At 42.1% G+C, this 25910-nt stretch overlaps 1 protein-coding gene across 7 annotated transcripts in view; it reads left to right on the plus strand.

Annotated features, from left to right (window-relative positions):
• myo10 (myosin X) overlaps nt 1–25910 on the plus strand; it is a 123507-nt gene that overhangs the window by 50564 nt on the left and 47033 nt on the right. For all 7 annotated transcript variants that reach the window (XM_042072033.1, XM_042072031.1, XM_042072032.1 and 4 more), the window contains 12 exons: nt 4350–4453; nt 4726–4855; nt 6083–6201; nt 6560–6706; nt 7620–7720; nt 10569–10635; nt 11542–11634; nt 13641–13709; nt 20070–20152; nt 22548–22650; nt 23389–23469; nt 23740–23864. In XM_042072033.1, coding sequence (XP_041927967.1) covers nt 4350–4453; nt 4726–4855; nt 6083–6201; nt 6560–6706; nt 7620–7720; nt 10569–10635; nt 11542–11634; nt 13641–13709; nt 20070–20152; nt 22548–22650; nt 23389–23469; nt 23740–23864 — 1222 coding nt within the window. The remainder of the gene's footprint in view (nt 1–4349; nt 4454–4725; nt 4856–6082; nt 6202–6559; nt 6707–7619; nt 7721–10568; nt 10636–11541; nt 11635–13640; nt 13710–20069; nt 20153–22547; nt 22651–23388; nt 23470–23739; nt 23865–25910) is intronic.

The raw sequence follows: 25910 nt of genomic DNA on the forward strand, positions 1-25910 counted from the left end.
TTAACTTTCTTGAATTGTAATGGAGCAATGTCATCCATAATGTCATCCATAAGTCTTCAGAGTCTGACAGTTGACTTGACTTTAGTGAAAGTTCTTGCTCAAAGAGAGCACTTGTCTGATCATTTATGATTCTCCTTTTTACCATCATAGCTGTGTTTTGAATGTGTGGGGACATAGACACATCAAAGAACACGCAGAAATGATCAGATAAGGCCAGGTCTTTAACAGCTGTAGAGACATCGAGACCCTTTGTGATAACAAGGTCGAGGGTATGGCCGAGAGAGTGTGTTGGCCCCTGTACTTGCTGTGTTAGGGAGAAAGTATTGATTAGTGCAATGAATTCCTTGGCATAATTGTTTTCTGGATTATCCACATGCAAGTTTAGATCCCCTGATATAATAAGACAGTCAAACTCTATGCAAACAACTGATAGCAGTTCACTTAGCTCTGCAAGAAAAACTTTAGCTGAATGTTTTGGAGGCCTGTAAATTGTCAGTAATAAAATCAGAGGAGAAGACTTAATGCATGCACACAGATATTCAAATGAAGTAAAGTCACCGAATGACGACTGATTGCACTGAAAATTGTGGCTATCCTGCCACCTCTTTTATTTGCTCTGAAAAACGTTAGCAATTTGAATATACTTCATATCAAGTAGAAGGCTTAAGTAAAACTTGGAGGCTAAGCCTGTATTCTCTAGGCAATTAATCACACTGATCCCTTTAGTTTTAGGCTTATGTTATGTCAGTGTTTCCCATACATTGACTTATTTGTGGCGGCCCACCACAATATCAACATTGACCACCACACAATGATTTTCCAGGTTGTACTAAATTGTGCTTAAATCTGGTTAGCATCATAACCACGCTGTAGGGATGTCCCGATCCGATATTTTGATCGGATCGGCCGCCGATATTAGCAAAAAATGTGGGATCGGCCTGCACGGGAAAATCCCGATCTGGACTCCCGATCCAGTTTGTTTTCAAAACTCCGGTCCGTGTTTTCCAGCGCACTGATGTAGGTAATCCATTCCAGTTTTTTTCAGCTTTTCCCCCTAAATCCGGTCCGCGTTTTTCAGCACACCTAGCAACCTGTCCAGCATCCCACTTGTCTGTGCATGTCCTACTAAGAATTTAAAGTTATCGAGCAAATATTTCATGTCACAGTTGAATTAATATAGCCTAATGTTAACCGTGAGTGTCCGCGAGACCCTCTTACTATTAAGGCTCTTACTGTATGCATGTTGCTGCTGACAGCTTTGCCTGTCTAACGAATGTTATCTCTGCGATTTAAGATTGTTTGTGTAATGTATAGGCACAGCACGCACTTTAATTTCCCTATTTTTACAATCGGCTAGCCTAACAAATGCATTTCATTTCAAAAAGCAACCTGGTCAATCGCTAACAACTAAGTGCACCTAGGCCTACAACTCTACACATCCAAAAGGGTAGAAGCTTCCAGTAGGCTATCATAACTTTTTTTTACCGTTTAAAAAGCCTACGACGATATGAATTAGTGACAGCTGTTGTCGCGGTAAACTTAAGCTCCTGTCACTAAATAGTGTAGATAGGCCTACCTGCTATGTTGCTTGATTTTCTGTAATAAATGCAGCCTGTAGCCTAGGTTACTTCAGCAAACCCAGACCAGTTGTGGCATCAGTTTCACTTTGAAAACGCAACAGTGAGATGGAGCAGTACTGTAGAAGGCGTGACAGTTATTTGGGTTGTTATAGCCAATTCAGTGTGTGTGTGGTAATTTGACTATTTTCTACTCAGGTTTTGTGTGTGTTGCTTTTATATATCATTTTATATTGTTTACAATATTGTTTACACTGATGGCTTTTTAAGCCTTGGTTTACACTCTTGAGCAGAGCACTGATGCCAATTCAGTTTGTGTGGTTAATTGACTATTTATTTTCTATTCAGCTTTTCTGTGTGTTTTGCTTTTTTTATACAGTTTACAATATTGTTTGCACTAATGGCTTTTTAAGCCTTGGTTTACACTCTTATTGTTCAAGAGCAGAGCACTGATGCCAATTCAGTTTGTGTGGTTAATTGACTATTTATTTTCTATTCAGCTTTTCTGTGTGTTTTGCTTTTTTTATACAGTTTACAATATTGTTTGCACTAATGGCTTTTTAAGCCTTGGTTTACACTCTTGTTGTTCAAGAGCAGAGCACTGATGCCAATTCAGTTTGTGTGGTTAATTGACTATTTATTATTTTGTGTTTATTTAACCCTGTTAAGAATAAACAGGTCAGCTTCTCATTACCAACCACTGTGGATTATTCAAACTAACCTAATTAAGTTGGCTAGTTGTTCTTAAGAGTAAAACCAACATTCAACATGAGTATAACAACAAAATAAGTAAATATCTTTAATCTTTAACAGTCCCTCCAGGAATTCGCGATGTTGCCATCGCAACAATTAACGCAAATTCAGCAAATCCTCGTGAATTCTGGACGACCTCGCAATTTTATCCAAACTCCGCAACTTTTTCGCAAATTTGACCAATCATCATGGTTTCCCCGTGAAATTTCACCTACCACAACAGTCCCTCGTGCAGAATATTAAGTCAGATGCCACACTCACTTCTGCAGACACCAGAGACTGCCCTATGTTCACTCCTCTGCAGTTTTAATGACAATAAATAGAAGGCTAACGTTAATGATCTGCTTTACTTGCGCATCTCTCAACCTGGTGTTGCTAACCTACCTAAGGTATGAAAGTAAGTTAATTAAGGCCTACTTTTACTGACATTTGAGTAGGCTACAGTATGCAACCCATTGGCAAACGTTTACACCTGGAGATGTCTTTTAGCTCGTGTCATGTTTGCTAGCTTGTGGGCTCAGTTGTGTAGTGCTACCAAAATCATAGAAATGAATAACATTGCAAGACATTTACCTCTTCTGTGATCCAAGAATGCGTTCATTCGAGTTATGTTTTAACATTTATTTTAACTAATGACATAGAAACATCCCGAATTCCATCCACATATCGTAATGCACTATGCAAAGTTATTTCCACTCGTAGCCGAACACAGTGAGATGCAAGCCTTCCAATCCACTTAGAAATGTAATTACGCTACACTCACGTCCTTAAAGTGGCAGGCAGTCAATTAGACGTACACACCACCAATGTAATAACATTAAAGAAAAGTGTAGTCTAATAGTTTAAATCAATATAAAATTACTAGATACTTAGTTGGCTATTAGTAATTATGCAAGTTACAGAATATGAATTATTACAAATATATGAACTTAATATGAATTACAACATATATGAATGGATTGAAACATGACATGATGCCATCTTTTTAGGGGGCTGTCTTTTTTGGACAGTTTGGACAGGTTATACTGCTTTGTGAATTACCCCAGTCAAAGTATTTACACAAATAAAGTAGGCCTACACTGTACCTTGATTTTCTGTAACCCTTACTATTTACCTTTACTTACCCTTTTTAATAAGCATCGGGTGATCAGTGTGATTTTCGTCTTACTAACCTTAATTGCCCTCAATTAAAAAATAATAAAAAAAAAAAAATCGCAACTATTTTTGCAATTTTCACTTCCTCCCGCAATTTCTTCGCAACAAACAGCTAAAAACACCGCAACTTCCATCGCAATTTTTTAGAAAAGTTGTCGCGAAATCAGGCATTTTAAAACGCAACGATCTCAAAAAATCCTCGCGAAATCCTGGAGGGACTGTTTAATACATGCTTGGATCGGCCGGTACCGATACCGGCCGATGCTAAAAGCTACAATATCGATATCGGATCGGAAGTGCAAAAAGCTGAATCGGGACATCCCTACCACGCTGCGCTAATTTGTTAAAAACTGTTGCACTCAAGTTAATTCTGCAAACCTACCACCACAAATAGAATTTAATTCTGTGGGAAACACTGTATGTGTATTGACGTTGGTAAGCTTGTTTGTTTTGTTAAAATAAATGTTCTATGTGTGAAATGTATTGCCGTTGCTCTTAGTTCTTTGCGATTTAAGTTTTCAGTTTAAGGTGACAATTCGGCTTGTAGATTATTTCTCCTTCTTTTAAATTGGATCGAGCGTGGAGCGATTTCCCTGGAGCGGGAGGATTTTTAAGTGGAGCGGGGAGCGAAATTGAGCGGAGCGACATGGCGCGAATTTGAGAGGAGGAGCGGCCAAGTGAACAACCTGAGCGAGGAGCAGGATATTCGCACCGCTCAGCTCCGCTCACTAGCTCTGATCCCAGCTCAGTTCTGCTGCAGATATACCTGCTGAGTTTTTCAGTATTCTCTCTCTCTCTCCCCCATCCCTCTCTCTCTCTCTCTCTCTCTCCCCCCATCTCTCCCTCTCTCTCTCTCTCCCCCAGAGGCTCTGTGTCTGTCTCCTCCTGAGAGCTACCAGTATCTCAACCAGTCTGGTTGCATCACAGACAGCACCATCAATGACAAGCTCACTTTTCAGCATGTTCTGGTAAGAAAGTGTGTGTGTGTGTGTGTATGTGTGTATAGTGTGAATAAAATCTATGATGGTATCTGTGATTTCAGATGTATTCACTGTGATTTCCAATGATTGGTGTGTGTGTGTGTGTGTGTGTGTGTGTGTGTGTGTGTGTGTGTGTGTGTGTGTGTGAGTGAATGCGAATGCATGGTGTGTGTATTGTGTGTCTCTGTGTGTGTGTATGTGTGTGTCTGTGAATGTATGTTGTATGTGTGTGTGTGTGTGTGTGTGTGTGTGTGTTCTAGGGGGGACTGAGCACTCTTCAGCTGTCTGAGAGTTGTATTAGGAATGTTCTGCAGGTTCTTTCTGCTGTTCTCCTCACTGGCAACATCCAGTTCCTAACAGCAGGGGGCGCTGCAGTCAGCACCAACACAGGTACTCACACACACACACACACACACACACACACACACACTCAAACACCCACACCATACTAATACACATACCCACACACACACTCACACACACTAACACACTAGGGATGTCACGATTCTCCAAATCCTTGATTCGATTTTGGATGATTTTTTAAATATTATATATTACTATAACTATTAATGCATTTTCTTTTTTTTGCCCTTTTCTTTTTTTGTTTCGGGGGGCTTTTATTTTGAAACCGTTCCAACCCCGAGGTTGTAATGTAAACAGAACAAACATTAGGTTAAAACAGAAACGTGAACATAGTGAAATGAAACAACACAGAATGTTAATTTGATTGTTTCAGCACACTCCGAAGAGACCCAAGGTTAGTGTTCATGGAATATGTACTTATCAATGTGCATCTTAAGCCTTAATGTAATTTGTAGCTAGATCATCTTTTCACTTGCTAAGTTGAGTAGGCTAAGTTAGTGTTAATTGACGTGAATGAACGACAAAATACTTCCACACCAGTGATTTCAGAGTAGCAAGAGGGGCTTTGATTTCGGTAGGTTGATGTGTATATTTTAACTGGCTGCAGCCTAAAATTAGAGCAGTGTTGACGCTGCAGTTCAGCACATGCGTGTGTGTTTGTGCGTCTTGGCATACATGCTGGATGTGACATTGGGGGTGCATCGTCGATTCTACTTTTCAGTTCGAACTTCGAGATTGAGGTGTAATTTTGATCGATTTTGATATAAAATCGAAATCGTGACACCCCTATAACACACACACACACACACACACACACACACACACACACACACCAACACATACACACACACACCATGCTAACACACATACCCCCACACACGCATACACACTTACACACACACACACACACACACACACACATACACACACAGGTACCCACGTACACACACACACACACCCATACACAAGTTGCCACAGGAACTCAATAGATGATGATCTGTTGGTGTTGGCTGTATCAGTGTGAAGTGATATGCACCTTTAGTTCAAATTACTTTGTGTGTGTGTGCGCGCGCGTGTGTGTGTGTGCGTTTGTGCGTGTGTGTGTGTGCGTGTGTGTTTTTGTGTGTGTGTGTGTGTGTGTGTGTGTGTGCGTGCGTGCGTGCGTGTGTGTGTGTGTTTTTGTGTGTGTGTGTGTGTGTGTCCGTGTCCGTGTGTGTGTGTTTGTGTGTGTGTGTGTGTGTGTGCGTGCGTCAGTCCTAGGGCAGCTGGCGAACATGTTGTGTGTGGACTCGTCTTTGCTGTCAGAGGTTCTCACCCAAAAATCCATGATGCTGAGAGGAGAACTCATAAGTACACCGCTCACTATAGAGCAGGTACAAACACACTATACACACACACACTACACACACACACACACACACACACACACACACTCACACACTACACACACACTACACAAACACACACTCATAAGCACGTCGCTCACTATAGAGCAGGTACACACACTACACACACACACACTCAAGCATGCCGCTCACTACAGAGCAGGTACACACACACACACACACACTACACATATACACACACACACACACACACACTACACATATACACACACACACACACACACACAACTGAAGCAGAGTCAGTGCACATGTCCTAGACTACCATCAATTGGGACACACACACACACATACACACACTTTGTTGATGATGTCACTGCCCTGGCAGGCTGAGGACTCGCGTGATTCGCTGGCGATGGCACTCTACTCACGACTCTTTGACTGGGTCCTGCGCTGTCTCAACAAGCGTATCCACGGAGACAGCAGCTTCCGTTCTATCTGCATCCTAGACATTTTTGGCTTTGAGAACTTTGAGGTGAGTCGCTCAACACACACACACACCACACACACACACACACACACACACACACACACACACACTCACTCACTCGTCCACTCTGATGTTGCGTTGATGTATGTGTTACACAACTTTGAGATCTTTGAGGTGAGACGCTCAATCACACTCACACACACACACACACACACACACACACAAAGATAGTGATTTGCCTTCTGGTCCTGATATCCTCTGCTTAGTTATCCCACCTCATGTTGATGGTGAAATAATAATAAGATGAAGATAATAATAACTAGAAAATGTCATTCCATGTAAATGCTAAATGCTAACATAGCACGTAAATGCTAAATGCTACCATAGCACGTAAATGCTACCATAGCACGTAAATGCTACCATAGCACGTAAATGCTACCATAGCATGTAAATGCTAAATGCTACCATAGCACGTAAATGCTACCATAGCATGTAAATGCTAAATGCTACCATAGCACGTAAATGCTAAATGCTACCATAGCACGTAAATGCTACCATAGCACGTAAATGCTACCATAGCATGTAAATGCTAAATGCTACCATAGCACGTAAATGCAAAAAGGCTGCTGTGTAAAACATTGTGTTAGTTGAAAAAAAAATACAAATGACAAATTACTTACCGTATAACTTTTTAGATTGCATAGACCTACAGTATTCATGAAAACCACTTAAGCTTAGAGTCTATGACAGTCAGTACAAATAAATTGTTAATTCAGTATTGAACAATATTCTTTGCGCGTGCTTCAGCCCTGCACACGTCCGGCAAAATTCGGGAGTCGAGTGTGCTGATAATCAAGCTAAAAGCCCAGGCTGCTAGCTTTCATACCAGCACTGCTCCCTAGCCATTCAAAACATGTGCAGTCTTCTGATATACTATATGTGTGTGTGTTTGTCGCAGGTGAATCGTTTTGAGCAGTTCAACATCAATTATGCCAATGAGAAGCTGCAGGAATATTTCAACAAGCACATCTTCTGTCTGGAGCAGCTAGAGTACAGCAAGTCTGTATCCCAACGCAACACCACTGTGTGTGTGTGTGTGTGTGTGTGTGTGTGTGTGTGTGTGTGTGTGACCTGACTAGGGCTGGGCACCGAACGTCGATGCTTAAATGGCACCTAAACGCTCTGATCCTATCGTATTTTATTTCAGTGCCAAATTTCAATAACCAAAGAAATACAGTTAAGAACAAAATTATTCATACCCCTGGCAAATACTGATTTAAAGTTGATTTTCTCTTGACCAATATGTTTGTTCTGACTGAAAATAACACTGCCACATGACAAAAGGTTGTAAGACAATGTGGTAGAAGCATGGAATCAAAAAAAGAAGTGTTTTAGGGTCCGTCCCATTTCTCCCCCCTTAAAACTTTCACTTGGTTTTGATTGCCCTCAACATTAAAGCCCCCTCGACAAGGGAAGTGGAGGTGAAGATCTTTCCCTATGAATTGGGACACCACTATTATGCAAATTAGCGTAGCGAACGTGCTCACCTACGCCACGCGCAACGCCGACGCATCTACCGGTAGTGTTGTGTGTTGTGTGGACTGTGCTGGTTTATCTACGTCTGGTTAATCAACAAAGATATACGTGTTCATGTAAATGCCAGAACACACACCTTAAATATTGACGAAACTACCCAGATCAGATATATAACGTTATTTGATGGGCAGACTCTTAGCACTCAGCAGATATCATGAACATCGTCAGATAGCTTTGTGAGATATTTTCTAACATTAGTGTTCAAAACTCAACAGTCCATCAGATGTGCATCAAACTAACATATCCCAACAAAGTTCGAAATTTTAATATGCTTATTTGCGAAAATATATGAAAAATGTGGCCGGCTCGGTGAGTTCGCACGGTATCCTGGGTAGTTTCATCTCCCACTTCGTTTTAAGCCTGCATCGGTCCTGGCTATATTTTAAGGGTTGAGTTTAAGGGGAAAATAGCACTTCCCCATGCTCCCTAAAGTAATGGGACACCCTAGCCCTACACATGCACGCGCAAAATCAAGGGTTAGGGCAAAAATCTAGGGGTACGGGAGGTATTGGGACGGGCCCTTAGTCTTTTTAAACATTTTTTAGAGTGTTGGCAAATAATCGTTCCTGACTCAAAACCCAGATTGCTCTTAAAAGGGTACAGTCTAGAATCATTGTGGAGCCATGAAGAGGCTTGGTTGGTATTATATGAACCATTTTGAAAGCTGTGAAAGCAAATAAAGATGTTTCTATTGATTATTTAAAAAGGGTATGAATAATTTTGGACATGCCATTTTTTATAAAAATGTTTAAAAAAGATGAAAATGCTCCTTTTTTTGTTGTTTCTCCCCACATTGTCTTGCAACCTTTTGGCATGTGACAGTGTCATTTTCAGTCAGAACAAACATTGGTCAAGAGAAAATCAACATTGAATCAATATTTGCCATGAATAATTTTGTTCTTAACTGTAAATCGTAACGTCTGTTGGCCAATTAACACTTGTGTGGAGAGATCTAAAGTGATTACAAAGGCCACACAGAAGATCTAAAGTGATTACACAGGCTACACAGATCTAAAGTGATTACACAGGCCACACCGAAGGAGGGTTGAAATGAAGGATCTTTGAACATCACTTCAGAAACAGAAGCGTGCCATCTGTGGTGCTAGCATGATTACCAAGAGATAAGGCTTCTCCCCTTTGTTTTAGAGAACTCTCTCTCACATCCAATAATGACAGGTACGACATCATCCACACCACCATGAATGGTTTCTGGGCGAAATTGTGTCCTTTTGTCTCCCAATTAGGGGTCGACCAATTATCGGCCTGGCCGATTATTAGGGCCGGTATTTAGCATTTTTATAATAATCGGTATCAGTCATTTTTTCCACCGATAAGCGGATATTGAAATGGATAAAGAATGACACGCGCTACTTTGTCTGTAAAGCGTCTCTCACTCCCTGCACTATCTCTCACTCACTAAGAACTATTTTAAAACTGTTTTGTTAAACTATTCAACCGTAACACTTGCCATCACGCATGCACCTCTTCCTCTCCCTCTCTTGTGCACTCAAACACACAATGGCAAAGCATCCTCTTTGTGACAGGTCCCTTAACAAGTACATAGCCCATTGTGTAGGCCTACTCTATGAAAATAATTGCTACCACTCAGCTCTTGGATTAACATGATACACAGGATTTACACTTGCAAGTGATGCAAGTTGATAGACAATTGTGTATCAAAAGAAGAAAGAAAATTTTGCATAATTAAATGCTTTTGAATTAAATTTTTGAAGCATATCGCCTTTACCATCTACCCCCCTTTTTGACAACTGACATATCGGTTTTACATACCATTTATCGGCCTCCTGCTTTGGTAATAATTGATATCGGTATCGGCCCTGAAAAAAACATATCGGTCGATCCCTACTCCCAATAGCTGGCCACCGATTAGCATCGATTAGCTAATTATGCTATTTAAAAGTTTAAGGTTTCCCTCAAGTGGCAATGCTGGCTTGCATTAGAACAAATATTGGTATTGAAATTGGCACCGTATCGAAACATTTTGAACGATACACAGCCCTAGTCTGACCAAAGGCCACCGTGTGTGTGTATGTGTGTCCCCTCTGACCCAACGTCAGTGTGCGTGTGTGTGTGCCCTGACCCAATGCCTGTGTGTGTCCTGATCTCCAATGCCTGTGTGTGTGTGTGTGTCTGTGTTTGTGTCTGTCCTGACCCAACTCCAGTGTGTGTGTGTATGTGTGTCTCCTGACCCAACGCTAGTGTGTGTGTATGTGGGGAAGTGATGGTTGTGTGTGTGTGACGTTTGTGTGTGTGTGTTTGTGTGTGTGTGTGTGTGTGTGTATCTCTTCAGGGAAGGTCTGGAGTGGGAGAATGTGAACTGGAACGATAATGGAGAATGTCTGGATCTGATAGAGATGGTAAACACACACACAAACACACACACACATACATGTATACACACACATTTAATACATAAATAATGATCAAACACTCCTTTACTATGCTAAATAATTTCATAACCCCAAACACACAAACACAATGCAAAAAATGAAATCTAACCAAGTGTTAATAATCAAAAAATCTATTTGGTATTGTTTTTAGCATGAAAAGACTTACCTAGCGCTCTCTCGAAAGATCATTTTAACTTAATTTAAGAAGACTATGACTTATTTTAAGGAATCTTATCAAGACAAATTTACTCAACGCACTGGCAGACAAATTTGCTTAATGCACTGGCAGACAAATTTGCTTGTTTTCAGGATGAAATGTCTTAATTTAAGAAAAGTTTGACTTATTATAAGATTAACACTTGGTTAGATTTTGTTAGATAATCAGTTTTTGCAGTGCACACACACACACACACACACACACACACACACACACACACACACACAGAAGAAGATCTTGATCTGATAGACAGTAATCACATGCACACACACACACCATAAATACTATATATAAGTACTGATGTGTGTATGTGACAATGCATAACATCATTTGTGTGTGTATTTGTTTGTTTCTTTGTTTGTGTGTGATTGTGTCTGGGTGTGTGTGATTGTGGATGTGTGTGTGTGTGTGTGTGTGTGCGTGTGTGTGTGTGTGCGTGTGTGTGTGTGTGCGTGTGTGTGTGTTTGCTTGTGTGTTTGTGTGTGCGTGCGTGCGTGCGTGTGTGCGTGTGTGTGTGTTTGTGTGTGCGTGCGTGCGTGCGTGTGTGTGTATGTGCGTGCGTGCGTGTGTGTGTGCGTGTGCGCGTGTGTTTGTGTGTGTGTGTGTTTGTGTGTGCGTGCGTGCGTGCGTGTGCGCGTGTGTGTGTGTGTGTTTAGAGACTCGGTCTGCTGGCCTTGCTAAATGAGGAGAGTCACTTCCCCAAAGCTACTGATGCCACTTTGCTGGAGAAGCTCCACTCACAGCACTTAGTAAGTCTACGACACACACACACACAATCATATACACACACACACACAATCATACACACACACACACACACAATCATATACACACATACACACACACACAATCATACACACACACACAATCATACACACACACACAATCATACACACACACACACACACACACACACAATCATATACACACACACACACACACACACACACACACACACACACAATCATATACACACACACACACATACACACACACACAATCATATACACACACACACACACACACACACACACACACAATCATATACACACACACACACACACAATCATATACACACACACACACACACACACAAACAATCATACACACACAATCATACACCCACACAATCATATACACACACAATCATACACACACACAATCATATACACACACAATCATATACACACACACACACACACAATCATACACACACACACACATAATCACATACACACACACACACACAATCATACACACACACACACACACACACACACACACAATCATATACACGCACATACACACACACACAATCATACACACACACAATCATATACACACACACACACACAATCATACACCCACACACACACACACATAATCACATACACACACACACACACAATCATATACACACACACACACATACACACAAACAATCATACACACACACTCACACAAACACACACCCATACACACACACACACACACACACATAATCACATACACACACACACACACACACAATCATACACACACACACACACACACACACAATCATATACACGCACATACACACACACACACACACACACACAATCATACACACACACAATCATATATATACACACACACACACAATCATACACACACACACACATAATCACATACACACACACACACACAATCATACACACACACACACACACACACACAATCATATACACGCACACACACACACACACACAATCATACACACACACAATCATATACACACACACACACACAATCATATATACACACACACACACACAATCATACACCCACACACACACACACACATAATCACATACACACACACACACACAATCATATACACACACACACACATACACACAAACAATCATACACACACACTCACACAAACACACACCCATACACACACACACACACACATAATCACATACACACACACACACACACACAATCATACACACACACACACACACACAATCATATACACGCACATACACACACACACACACACACACACACAATCATATACACACACACACAATCATACACACACACAATCATATATATACACACACACACACAATCATACACACACACACACACACACACAATCATATACACGCACATATACACACACACACACACAATCACACACACACAATCATATACATACACACAATCACATACACACACACAATCACACACATACACACACATACACACACACACACACACACAATCATATACACACACACACAATCACACACACACAATCATATACACGCACATACACACACACACACACACAATCACACAGATACACACACACACACACAATCATATATACACACACACACACAATCACACACACACACACATACACACACACACACACACACACAAACACACACCCATACACACACACACACACACACACACACATACACACAAACAATCATATACACACACATACACACACACACACACACACAATCATATACACACACACACACACACACACAATCATATACACGCACATACACACACACACACACACAATCAAACAGATACACACACACACACACAATCATATATACACACACACACACACACACACACACACACAATCACACACACACACACAAACACACACACACACACACACACACCCATACACACATACACTCTCCTCTGACGCTGTTTTCTGTTTCCTCAGCGGAATCAATTTTATGTGAAGCCTCGGATGGCCACACACCAGTTTGGAGTCAAACACTACGCTGGAGAGGTGTGTGTGTGTGTGTGTGTGTGTGTGTGTGTGTGTGTGTGTGTGTGTGTGGAGTCAAACACTGCGCTGGAGAGGTGTGTGTGTGGAGTCAAACACTACACTGGAGTCAAGTCAAGTCAAGTCGGCTTTTATTGTCAATTTCTTTACATGCACTGGTCATACAAAGAATTGACATTTCGTTTCTTACTTTCCCATGCAGACATAGACATACTTTAAATACAGACATAGACATACTTTAGACATAGACATAGACCATAGACAATAAAAAATAAAAATATACAGACATACCACATACCAGGGGCGGAGCTTGAGGGGGTGCGGCACGCCCCCGGCCCGGGACCCGCAGGGGCCCCTCCCCCACCTCCGGGTGCGGTGGGACAGGCCTCAGGCCGGAGGATCTAAAATCATCAGAACGGTTTCTTTTCATTCATTTTCATCAGAGTGGGACGTATTAGGCTTATAGTTGCCCCAGTCAGGACGAGTTATGACTCACGGTTGCTGAAAAGTTTTGAAATTTACTTTGATGATTTAGTAGGTGTAAAATATTGAATAAAATGTTCTGCTGTATGACTGGCTTTATTTTAACTCTCATATTGAACTTTACGACGTGCAAATTTACAAAATTGGATCAACGATATTGTCTCCTACAGGCGTCAATGAGAGAACACTTACACTTACATGATTTTGGTTTCGATTTTCTAATTGGAGTAAGTCTTTGTGACAACACGTCATGATACAGTTGATAATGTTTGATCGTTGTTTTGGTATGAAGCATCTTTTACGTAGCCTAATGAATGCGCTCTAGAAAGTGAAAGTAGCCTAACCTAGACCTATATGCGCTCTGTGTCTGAGCTGTCTGTGCACGTCCGCAATTGATTACGTTCCTCAAATGGAGAACACATCAATCCCATGGTATTTTTGCCCTAAAATGCATGAAACATGCAAGTTCAAAATCCTGCCGGTAGCTACGTTACATCTCCGTTTCATATTTGCCTAGGCTACTAGCCTACAATAAATTAATTGAACAAACTCAACTGACAACAGGTAGGCTATATCTACTGATTCGGTCATTGAGACTACAGAATACAGACTACAGAATACAGTACAACAAACTTTCTGTCTTTCTCAAGTTAATTTTTGTATTCCGGGGTTCTTACCGGCTTGCTGTTTAAACTGACTGCGCCGCTCTGAACTTTCCTGTCAGGTTTATGACGTAAACCGCTACATCTCGGCTCTGGCATTGCCTAAACTCATCATGTGGGAAATCAGATTATCTGTCAATATTGGGCTTTGAACGTAAAGGATATTTGCTCAGTAATAGTAGGCTACATTTTGTAACATTTATAGAGAAACCGAGGGGAAGTTAAATAAAAAAAAATTAGAATGGAAATTGAAAACACATACAAAAAAAGATTCGGGGCTTTTGAAAAGAGATTCGGGGCTTGAGCCCCCGAAGCCACTCGCTCCGCCAATGCAACCACCCAGCAGTAACTTCTGCATTCAGTGAGATTTGCACCGCCCTCATTTTTATTTTTTGACTCTTCCCGTCACCGTTGCAACCTCTGAGCGCTCATTCTCCAAGTTAAAGATCATTAAAAACCACTTGAGGAGCACAGTGGGACAGGAGAGACTGAGTGGACTTGCCATGTTGTGAATGAGAGAGCAAAGAAAATGGACATACACAGAGCATCGTGGACGAGTTCGCGGAGCGCAAGGCTCGTCGTATGCCCTTCAAATAGTGCTGCGTATTATTGTTGTTTTATTATTAGGGGTCATGTAGCCTAATGTTTTTGTTGTTGTTCTCTTGGTTACACTTCATGTATGTTCGATGGACTTCAAAATTACATAGTTGCTCTTCGTGGCGCTGACGCTTGTAAGACCCGCTGTTGCGGGCATGTGTTTGTAAAATGATGTTATGATGAGTTTAATAAAGGGCCCGGTCATGTGCCCCGCCCCCGGCCCGGCTCTGAGTTGTTCCGCCACTGCCACATACAGACATTAAAGTGCGAGACTGAAATATAGAACATATATTAGAATATAGAAATATAGAATATCAAAAAATAGAGGTAGTTGTGTTGTATATTTACATAGCAGCATAGTGGCAGAGTGATAAATAACATTGATAGCATTTACATGAAGTTTAAACTTGTGCTTGTGTGTACTGTATATTTACATTGATATGCAGTCATTTCAAGTATATCAGGCTTGATATGAAGCAGCAACATGTTAGGCTGTGCAGTCACAGTGCAGTTCCACAGGGCGGTCCTGGGGAGGTGTTGGGGGGGTTAGGGTAGACAGGATCCTAGGTTCCTAGGTTCCTGGCTGGCTGGTGGGTGGGGGGGCTGTCAGTGGTGGGTAGAGTGTTCAGCATCCTGATTGCTTGGTGGATGAAGCTACTTGCAAGTCTGGTGGTGTCGGAGCGTAGGCTCCTGTACCTCTTTCCAGAGGGCAGGAGGCTGAACAGTTTGTGTGCAGGGTGGGCATCTCCTTGGTCTTGCTGACATTCAGCAGGAGGTTGTTGTCTTTGCACCATTTGGCCAGCAGGTCTACTTCTTCTCTGTAGTGAGCCTCATCGCCTTTAGTGATGAGGCCCACCAGTGTTGTGTCGTCCGCAAACTTCATCAGATGGTTGGAGCTGTGAGTGGTTGTACAGTCATGTGTTAGCAGAGTGAAGAGCAGGGGGCTGAGCACACACCCTTGCGGGGCCCCCGTGCTCAGGGTCAGAGTGCTTGAGGTGTTGTTCCCGACACGTACTGCTTGTGGTCTCTGCAACAGGAAGTCCAGCAGCCAGTTGCAGAGGGAGGTGCTGAATCTTACCTTGTCCAGTTTGCTGATGAGTTGTTGTGGTATTATGGTATTGAATGCTGAACTGTCTATGAACAGCATTCTCACATATGAGTCTTTATTGTCCAAGTGGGTGAGGGCTGGATGGAGGGCAGAGCAGATTGCATCCTCCGTGGATCGTTTGGCTCGGTATGCAAACTGGAAGGGGTCCAGGGTGGGGGGTAGGGTGGCTTTGATGTGTGACATGACTAGCCGTTCGAAGCACTTTATGATTATGGGCGTGAGTGCTACAGGACGGTAGTCATTGAAGCATGATGGTGATGATTTCTTTGGCACGGGTATGATGGTGGCAGTTTTGAAAAGTGATGGGATGACTGCTTGCTCCAGAGAGGTGTTGAAAATGTCTGTAAAAACATCCTTCAGCTCTTCTGCACAGTCCTTCAACACTCGGCCTGGTATGTTGTCTGGGCCTGCTGCTTTGCGTGGGTTAATGGTGGCTCGTGTCCTCTTCACGCTGGCAGAGCACAGGTACAGGTGTTGGTCGTGGGGGGGGGGGGTTTCTGTGGGTGAGTGTCATTTTGTGCTTCAAAACGGGCGAAAAAACTGTTCAGGTCATTTAGCAGAGAGGTGTTGTTCTCACAGCTCCGTGGCACAGGCTTGTAATCAGTGATGGCCTGTATGCCCTGCCACAGGCTCTGTGCGTCTCTGCTGTCTTTGAAGTGTGTTGTTATTTTGTCTGTGTAATCCTTTTTTGCCTTCCTGATGCCCTGGGACAGGTTAGCCCTCGCTGTTCTTAGGCCAGCTACATCTCCAGCTCTAAAGGCTTTGTCTCTGGCCCTCAGCAGTCTGTGGACGTCTCCTGTCAGCCATGGCTTCTGGTTGGCCCGAGTGGTGATGTGTTTTATTTCTGTAACATCATCGATGCATTTGGTGATGTAGGAGGTCACAGTGTCTGTGTATTCCTCAATGTCAATGTGGTTGTTGTGGGTGGCAGCTGTTTTGAAAATATCCCAGTCTGTTGTTTCAAAGCAGTCCTGAAGTTGTGAGACGGCCCCCTCCGGCCACACTCTCACCTCCTTCAGAACTGGTTTGGTGACTTTTGCTCTTTGTCTGTATCGGGGCAGCAGCAGGATGCTAATGTGGTCTGATTGCCCGATGTGGGGGAGGGGTTTGGCTTTGTAGGCTTCTTTCTGTGGGGTGTAAACAAGGTCCAGGGTGTTTTGTCCTCTTGTTGGGAAGTTTACATGTTGGTGAAATTTTGGTAGTACAGTTTTGAGATTGGCATGATTGAAATCTCCAGCGATGATTGTGAAGGCATCCGGGTGTTCACTTTGTTGTTCACTGACGGCCCGATACAGCTCATTCAGTGCCATGCTCCTATCACTGTTTTTGTTGCTGTGGGGGGATGTACACCACGACCAGCAGAATCGCGGTGAATTCCCTGGGGAGGTAGAAGGGTCGGCACTTAATGATCATAAACGCTGCCAGTGGAGAGCAGTGTCTGTGTACTACCGTAGCGTCTCGGCACCAAGCATCATGTGTGTAAACACAAACTCCTCCACCACGTCAGCTCGATAGCACGTTAGCTGCTCCAGGTGTATAGCAGAGTCGGGGATGTTCTCGTTGAGCCATGATTCAGTAAAAACAGTCACGCAGCAGTTACTCACTGTCTTGTTTGCTGATCTTAGCAACCGAATGTCGTCCATCTTATTGTCCAGTGATCTTACGTTTGCCAGGAATATGGATGGTATTGCTGGGCGAGTTGGGTTGGCTGCTAGCCTTGTTCCGACGCCAGCTCGCTTGCCTCTCTTCCTTGTCCTGGCACACCGCTTGCGGTGACGCCGGCCAGGTGAAGCAGACGGGTCCGATGTTGTGGTAGGCAGGTGAAGTATTCCCAGGTCTGCCAGCGTCTCTGTTTTTATGTCCAAAACATCGATACTGCTGTTTTCTTTCCGTATCTGCAACAGTTGCTGTCGGCTGTACATGCGTTCCGATGTAGTTTCACGCGATAAACATTCCGAAAAACACATTTTAACAACAAAAAAACACTGCACGTTCAGGAGAAGCAAGGAGTCGCTGCATCTACATGCAACCGGAAAACTTGATTGAAAACTTGGTGAGAGGTGTGTGTGTGTGTGTGTGGAGTCAAACACTATGCTGGAGAGGGGTGTGTGTGGAGTCAAACAATATGCTGGAGAGGGGTGTGTGTGTGTGTGTTTGTCTGAAGTCAAACACTATGCTGGAGAGGTGTATGATTGTGTGTGTGCGTGCGCGTTTGTGTGTTTGTGTGTGTGTGTGTGTGTGTGCTTTTGTGTGAAGTCAAACACTATGCTGGAGAGGTGTGTGTGTGTTTGTGTCTTTAAAAGAAAGCCCAACGGAAAGCTTGGTGGACAAGCACAGGGTTTTGGCGTGTCATCTGACTGGCCAGACCTAAATGACCTATGCCAGAGAACAGGCACTGAATTGAAGTGGACTTCCCATCTCCAACCTGTGGAGGTCTCTGATGCAGTTGTGGAGGATCCATCTGTTGTTGTGGAAGCCAGGCTGCACCATAACAGCATTGTTCACCTGCTCCAGCCTAGAACATCCAGGCAGACTCTCCTGTCTATTCAGAGAGCCCAAAATATAGAGTACTGGTCCAGTCTAAAGCTACAGGGAAAGTTGGCCAAACTGCCCTTTGCGGACCACTCTGCATCACACACCATCTATAGAAATGCCAACATCAGTGAGGAGATCCTTATTTTCTGTATAAAAGCACGTCTACAGGTTCTTCCCACCAAATACAACCTTTCACTGTGGTTTCCTTCCATCCATTCACCCCTCTGCATGCTGCATGACCCCCCTCAACACCTGGAGTCAGTAGCCCACATTATGAACAGTTGCACATCACTGTATATTGCCAGACACAACAGACTTGTGGATCTCATTGCTGCTCAGATTCCCTGTGTGGCTGATGAAAAGCTCTATAAAAACACTACTGTACAGTCTGCTTGGTTTAACTCACCTGCAAACACTTTTGTAGGAATACCAAATACACCAGATATTGTTGTCATATCTCAGCATTCCAGAACAGTTAAGCTATTTGAAGTAGCATGTGCATTTGATCTGTTTATGGAGGATTTTACCTTTCTAAGACTGTAAAATATCAATCATTAATATCTACCATCGAAAACCTTGGCTACAGATGCCAGCTTATTGTGCTAGTGTTTGGTAGCCTAGGGCATGTACACAGGCTGGCGACCCGGGGACTTTGTATTGGGGGGGCTATTGAAAACAAGAGCCAAACAGTTGGTAAAGTACTGCTCAATTTCAGCCAATATAGGAAGCATGTTTATTTGGAAAAGGAGATGTTTTCTGTACCCCTGAGATTGTATTGTCATACATAACAATGTGCTGATGTGGTTTTATCTGTTTGATTATTCAAAACATTTGATTCCTAATGAAAATTTACTTGTAATGTGGACAAGTGTGTGTTTGTGTGTGTTTGCAGATGCTGTATGAAGTCCCAGGGTTTGCTAATAAGGTTTAATGTGTGTATGTGTGTGTGTGTGTGTGTGTGTTTCTGTGTGTTTGCAGGTGCTGTATGAAGTCTCAGGGTTTCTGGAGAAAAACAGAGACACCTTCAGAGATGACATCCTAAATCTGCTCAAGGAAAGCCGGTGTGTGTGTCTTGTGCGTTTGTGTGTGTGTTCCTACACTGCAAAAACTGCTTATCTATTAAAATCTAACCAAGTGTTATTAATCTTATATCAAGATTTTACTTAACTACTATTCTCGCTGTGCGTTTGCGTGTGTGTGTGTGTGTGCTGTGCGTTTGTGTGTGTGTTCCTATACTATGGCACGGGCACACGCTAAGCTGAGTGAACAAACCAATTGAACTCAGATCTGCTAGCCTGGGCGAACTCACTCAGATCTGTTAGCCTGGACGAACTAACTCAGATCTGCTAGCCTGGGCGAACTAACTCAGATCAGATCTGCTAGCCTGGGCAAACTAACACAGATCTGCTAGCCTGGGCGAACTAACGCAGATCTGCTAGCCTGGGTGAACTAACACAGATCTGCTAGCCTGCTAGCCTGTGCGTAGTGATGTGCCCAAATAAGTGAGGAGCTTGTGTCGAGCAGAAAGGGGCGTGCCAGATGAAGCCCTGGTTCGAGGCTTGTGTCATTTCCATAAAAATCACGTGACTGATGACAAACAAGGCCTCGGTTTGTGAGTGTGACGTCTGAAGCTTCGTTTAGGACACACACCCACGTGACTGCTTCGGAATCTAATTCAAAGGCTTTGAATTGCGTGAACCAGGGCACCCGCTCTAGTGTCGGAATGAGTTGTGTTGTATTCCCAAAGTCAGGCGAAATTTGTGTTTCTATAGGGTAGCCCTGTTTTATATAGGATGCTTTCTCTGATTGTGAATTTTTTTCTTTCTGGAAAATGTCCATAATCCATAATATCATGCACATAGAAATAAAGAAGAAATAGCATAGGCCTAGCCTAAAGCTTTGCCATTTAAAACAATGACATTAAAACGTGTCTGTATTGCAATCTTGTCTCAACTTCGATCATGTAATTTAAAAAACAATACAGGCTAATAATTTCTATGTAGGCCTAACAATAATGGCTGACATAATATTTTTCTTTATTGAAAGTTTGATTCATGAATCATCAAAACATGTCGGGCCATATAGGGTTTGGTTTAAATAGGCGCCTGGTTGTTTCCTTTTCACTCCTGTCCATAGCGTGTTGAGGTTGATAATACTTCGTCCTGGTTCAGAAGCTAAGTAGTGTCTACTGCGGTCGTTAAGTGGATGGGAGACCGAATGGATCATTGACTGGGATAAGACATGATTTCACGCCTCCACCGAAACACCAATCTTATGTGATAACGAGTGACGGGATTAGTTGCCTAATCGTATTTTATTGTATTGAATTGAGACAAACAGAAATGCAAATTTCTTGCAACACTTTTTATATAATGAATGAGAACATTTCGAAGCTTTGGCATTGTGTTGAACATTGTAGGCATTCTTTTAACTAGTCCGTGGCTGCTATAATTTATGCAAACCACCAGATGTCGCTGTGTTACATTTTGACACGTGCATAAATGGTATCCTTAATTGAGGATTTACCCAGGCTACAGATCATAAATGGGATCCTTAATTAAGGATTTACCCACAGAACCCTAACCCTACAGGATACAGATCAGTTGCAATGTAACAGAAATCTCACAGTTCCCCATCCCAGGGTAGATTAACCCCAAAATTCAGAGTTTCCATCCCAGACTAGAGAACTAATGTAATCACATGCTATCTGACACATATCTAATCTGATAACATGCTAACTGACACATAACTAATCTAATCACGTGCTAACTTACACATATCTTATCTAATCACATGCTCACTGACACATAACTAATCTAATCACACGCTATCTGACAGAGCAATTGTCCCAATGTGCATATACAGTGCTCAGTATAAGTGAATACACACATGCTAAAGTTAAAATGCTAAAGTTGACTAAACAGAGGAATGTTGATGTAGGCAGCTCACTGCGCCGGGATTAGTGTGTGCTTCACCTCACTGTGTGTACACTGTGTGCTGTGTGTTTCACTAATTCACGGATTGGGATAAATGCAGAGACCAAATTTCCCTCACGGGATCAAAAGAGTATATATACATACATACTTTATACTGATTGTAATGCCTTAATTTAAAACATGAGGAAAAATCCACCCTTTAAGGACACCAATTTTCTTTGTGAATGAATAATGTATAGTAAATAAAGAAAAGTTCCTCCTTAAAATACAGGAGGCATAAGTCAATACATCCCTTTGTTAAATTCCCGTAGAAGCAGATTTTTATTTTTAAAGGCCAGTTATTTCATGGATCCAGGATACTATGCATCCTGGTAAATTTCCTTTGGCCTTTGGAATTAAAATAGCCCCACTTATTATGGTCTGAGTGTTGCGTTACGCTTACCGCTGCTGTTTGCCGCTGGTCAGTGTGATCCCCACCTAAGTGTGTGTGTCTTTGTGTGTGTGTGTGTGTGTGTTATAGGTCAGATTTTGTGTACGAGTTGTTTGAGCGAATTCCCTGTCAGAATGTCGAGTCTCTACGGAATTCCAAACACGGCCGACTAACAGTCAGCCTCCAGTTTAAGGTAAGAGACTACTAAACTCAGTTTAAGACTACTAAACTCAGTTTAAGGTGAGAGACTACAAAACTCAATTTAAGGTGAGAGACTACTAAACTCAATTTAAGACTACTAAACTCAGTTTAAGGTGAGAAACTACAAAACTCAATTTAAGGTGACAGACTACTAAACTCAATTTAAGGTGAGAGCCTACTAAACTCAGTTTAAGACTACTAAACTCAATTTAAGGTAAGAAACTACTAAACTCAGTTTAAAGTGAGAGACTACTAAACTCAATTTAAGGTGAGAGACTACTAAACTCAATTTAAGGTTCAATAATATATGTTTATTTTAACATTAAAAAGACAAAATCAGTATAGTGTGTGGAAAAGGAAAGTATAATGCAAAGTCTGTCTAGGAGTGTCCACTATAATGACCAGTGTCCACTACTGTATAATGACCAGTTTCCAGTGTCCACTACTGTATAATGACCAGTGTCCACTACTGTATAATGACCAGTGTCCACTACTGTATAATGTCCAGTGTCCACTATAATGACCAGTGTCCACTACTGTATAATGACCAGTGTCCACTATTAATAACCAGTGTCAGTGTCCACTACTGTATAATGACCAGTGTCCACTATAATAACCAGTGTCCACTATAATGACTAGTGTCAGTGTCCACTATAATAACCAGTGTCCACTATAATGTCCAGTATCCACTATAATAACCAGTGTCCACTTATTCTATTTTTGTTGTTAGAATTCTCTTCATTCCCTGATGAGCACTCTGAGCACCTGCAACCCTTTCTTTGTAAGATGCATCAAGCCCAACAACAACAAGGTGAACACACACGCACGCACGCATGCATCAAGTCCAACAACAACAAGGTGAACACACACACACACGCATCAAGCCCAACAACAACAAGGTGAACACACACACACACACACACGTTCACACACACACAAACACACATGCACGCATGCATACACATACACACACACACTCTCTCTCCTCTCTCATCTCTCTCTCTCATCTCTCTCTCATCTCGTTCTCCTCATCTCTCTCTCTCTCTCTCATCTCTCTCTCTATCTCTCTCGCCCACTTCAGATGCCCGGGCAGTTTGATTGGCAGCTGGTTCTGCAGCAGCTGCGCTACTCTGGGATGCTGGAGACGGTGCGCATCAGGAGGCGGGGCTTCCCCATCAGGCTGAGCTTCCAGGACTTCTACTCCAGGTAGGGTGTGTGTGTTTTCTCCAAATAAGCATCTGGTCTGGTTACTGTTTCCTCTTAGGTACAGGACACCATTGGGTTAGTGCTGCTGTTAACTTATCTGATCCTCAGGTACAGGACACCATTGGGTTAGCGCTGCTGTTAGCTTATCTGACGTTACTGTTTCTTTAGGATGCTGGTGGGTAGCTCTAGCGTTAGCTTATCTGACGTTACTTTTTCTTTAGGATGCTGGTGGGTAGCTCTAGCGTTAGCTTATCTGAAGTTACTGTTTCTTCTCAGGTGCAGGACACCATTGAGTTAGCGCTAGTGTTAGCTTATTACAGTGCATGAAAATGCACTGTTCTGTTATCCGAAGTCTTCTTCTTCTTCTCCTAACCAAAATTTCTGCATCTAATTAAGCTTCAACCGTTTAACGTAGAAACTTTGTTCAAACTGTGTAACGTAGGTCTTGAAAACGACACTTGAGGAATGTATTTTTAGTGTTTTGTAAACTTTATACTTTTTGAGAACATAAATCAAGCTTATTTTCCCCATAGACGTTGCATTGGCACTATGACATCACAATGGGCTAATTAAACTGATTGCACCTGTATCAACTGCTTTCTGCTGAACTAGGCCAACTCTCTCTGTGTCTCTCCATTCTACAAGGATACAAGGCACATTCCATCCAACTTTCTATCCATTCATCCTCTTCAAACCATTCACTCATCCGCCCATTAAACTACACTGCAAAAACTGCTTATCTAACAAAATCTAACCAAGTGTTATTAATCTTATATCAAGATAAAAAAAACTAGTTGGTATTGTTTTCAGTATAAAGTGACTTACCTAGCGCTTTCTTGTGAAATAATTGGACTTAAAAAAAAAAAATTGACTTATTTTAAGACATCTCATCTTGAAAACAAGCAAATTTGTCTGCCAGTGCGTTAAGCAAATTTGTCCTAAAAACAAGCTAATTTGTCTGCCAGTGCGTTGAGGAAATTTGTCTTGATAAGACTCCTTAAAATAAGTTAAAGTCTTCTTAAATTAAGTCAAAATGATCTTTTGAGAAGTCTTTTCATACTAAAAACAATACCAAATAGATTTTTTAATCTTAATATAAGATCAATAACACTTGGTTAGAATTCATTTTTTGCAGTGTATCTATTAACATCCATTAAACAATCTGCCTATCAACATGCATTACACTATCTACATTCAACTTTTAAACTATATACTCTGTCTCAGGCTTTAAGCATACAATCTGGCTTTCAGACTACAGATCCTGATTAGGCAGCCGTGGCCTACTGGTTAGCGCTTCAGACTTGGAACCGGAGGGTTGCCGGTTCGAACCCTGACCAGTAGGCGCGGCTGAAGTGCCCGGTTGTTGCAGGCAGCTCACTGCGCCGGGATTAGTGTGTGCTTCACTTCACTGTGTGCTGAGTGTGTTTCACTAATTCACGGATTGGGATAAATGCAGAGACCAAATTTCCCTCACGGGCTCAAAAGAGTATATATACTTATACTTATACTTTGATCCTGTTCAACTATGTCCTCTGCCCACAACTTTTTCAAAATAAATGTCCTTACTACAATAATTCACTATTAAATAATTTAACTATTTAAACTACTCAGCTACTGTTCAGCCATTTCAACTGCCAGTCATCATCAACTATGACTCCCGCCAACTGTTTCCTCTGCCCACAACTGTTTCCAAATTAAAGTTTGTTTTGCATTTTATGTTAATATATGTTTTGCATTTTCATGCACTGGTAATTTCCTTGAAATTACATTTTCTAGTTGACATTATTGTTTCTTATCAGGTACCATATGCAGCTGGGCTAGTGTTATATTATCTAATGTTGCTGTTTCTTCAGGATGCCAGTGGACTAGCGTTAGCTTATTCCATGTTACTGATTCTTCTCAGGTACAGTACATCATTGGGCTAGTGTTAGCTTATCTGATGTTACTGATTCTTCTCAGGTACAGTACATCATTGGGCCTATCTGATGTTACTGATTCTTCTCAAGAAAGAAATGAATGACGAACGCAGCATTTGACTGTGAGCCT

Source organism: Alosa sapidissima, chromosome 19, assembly GCF_018492685.1.
Source record: "Alosa sapidissima isolate fAloSap1 chromosome 19, fAloSap1.pri, whole genome shotgun sequence".
NCBI classification, from domain to species: Eukaryota; Metazoa; Chordata; class Actinopteri; order Clupeiformes; family Clupeidae; genus Alosa; species Alosa sapidissima.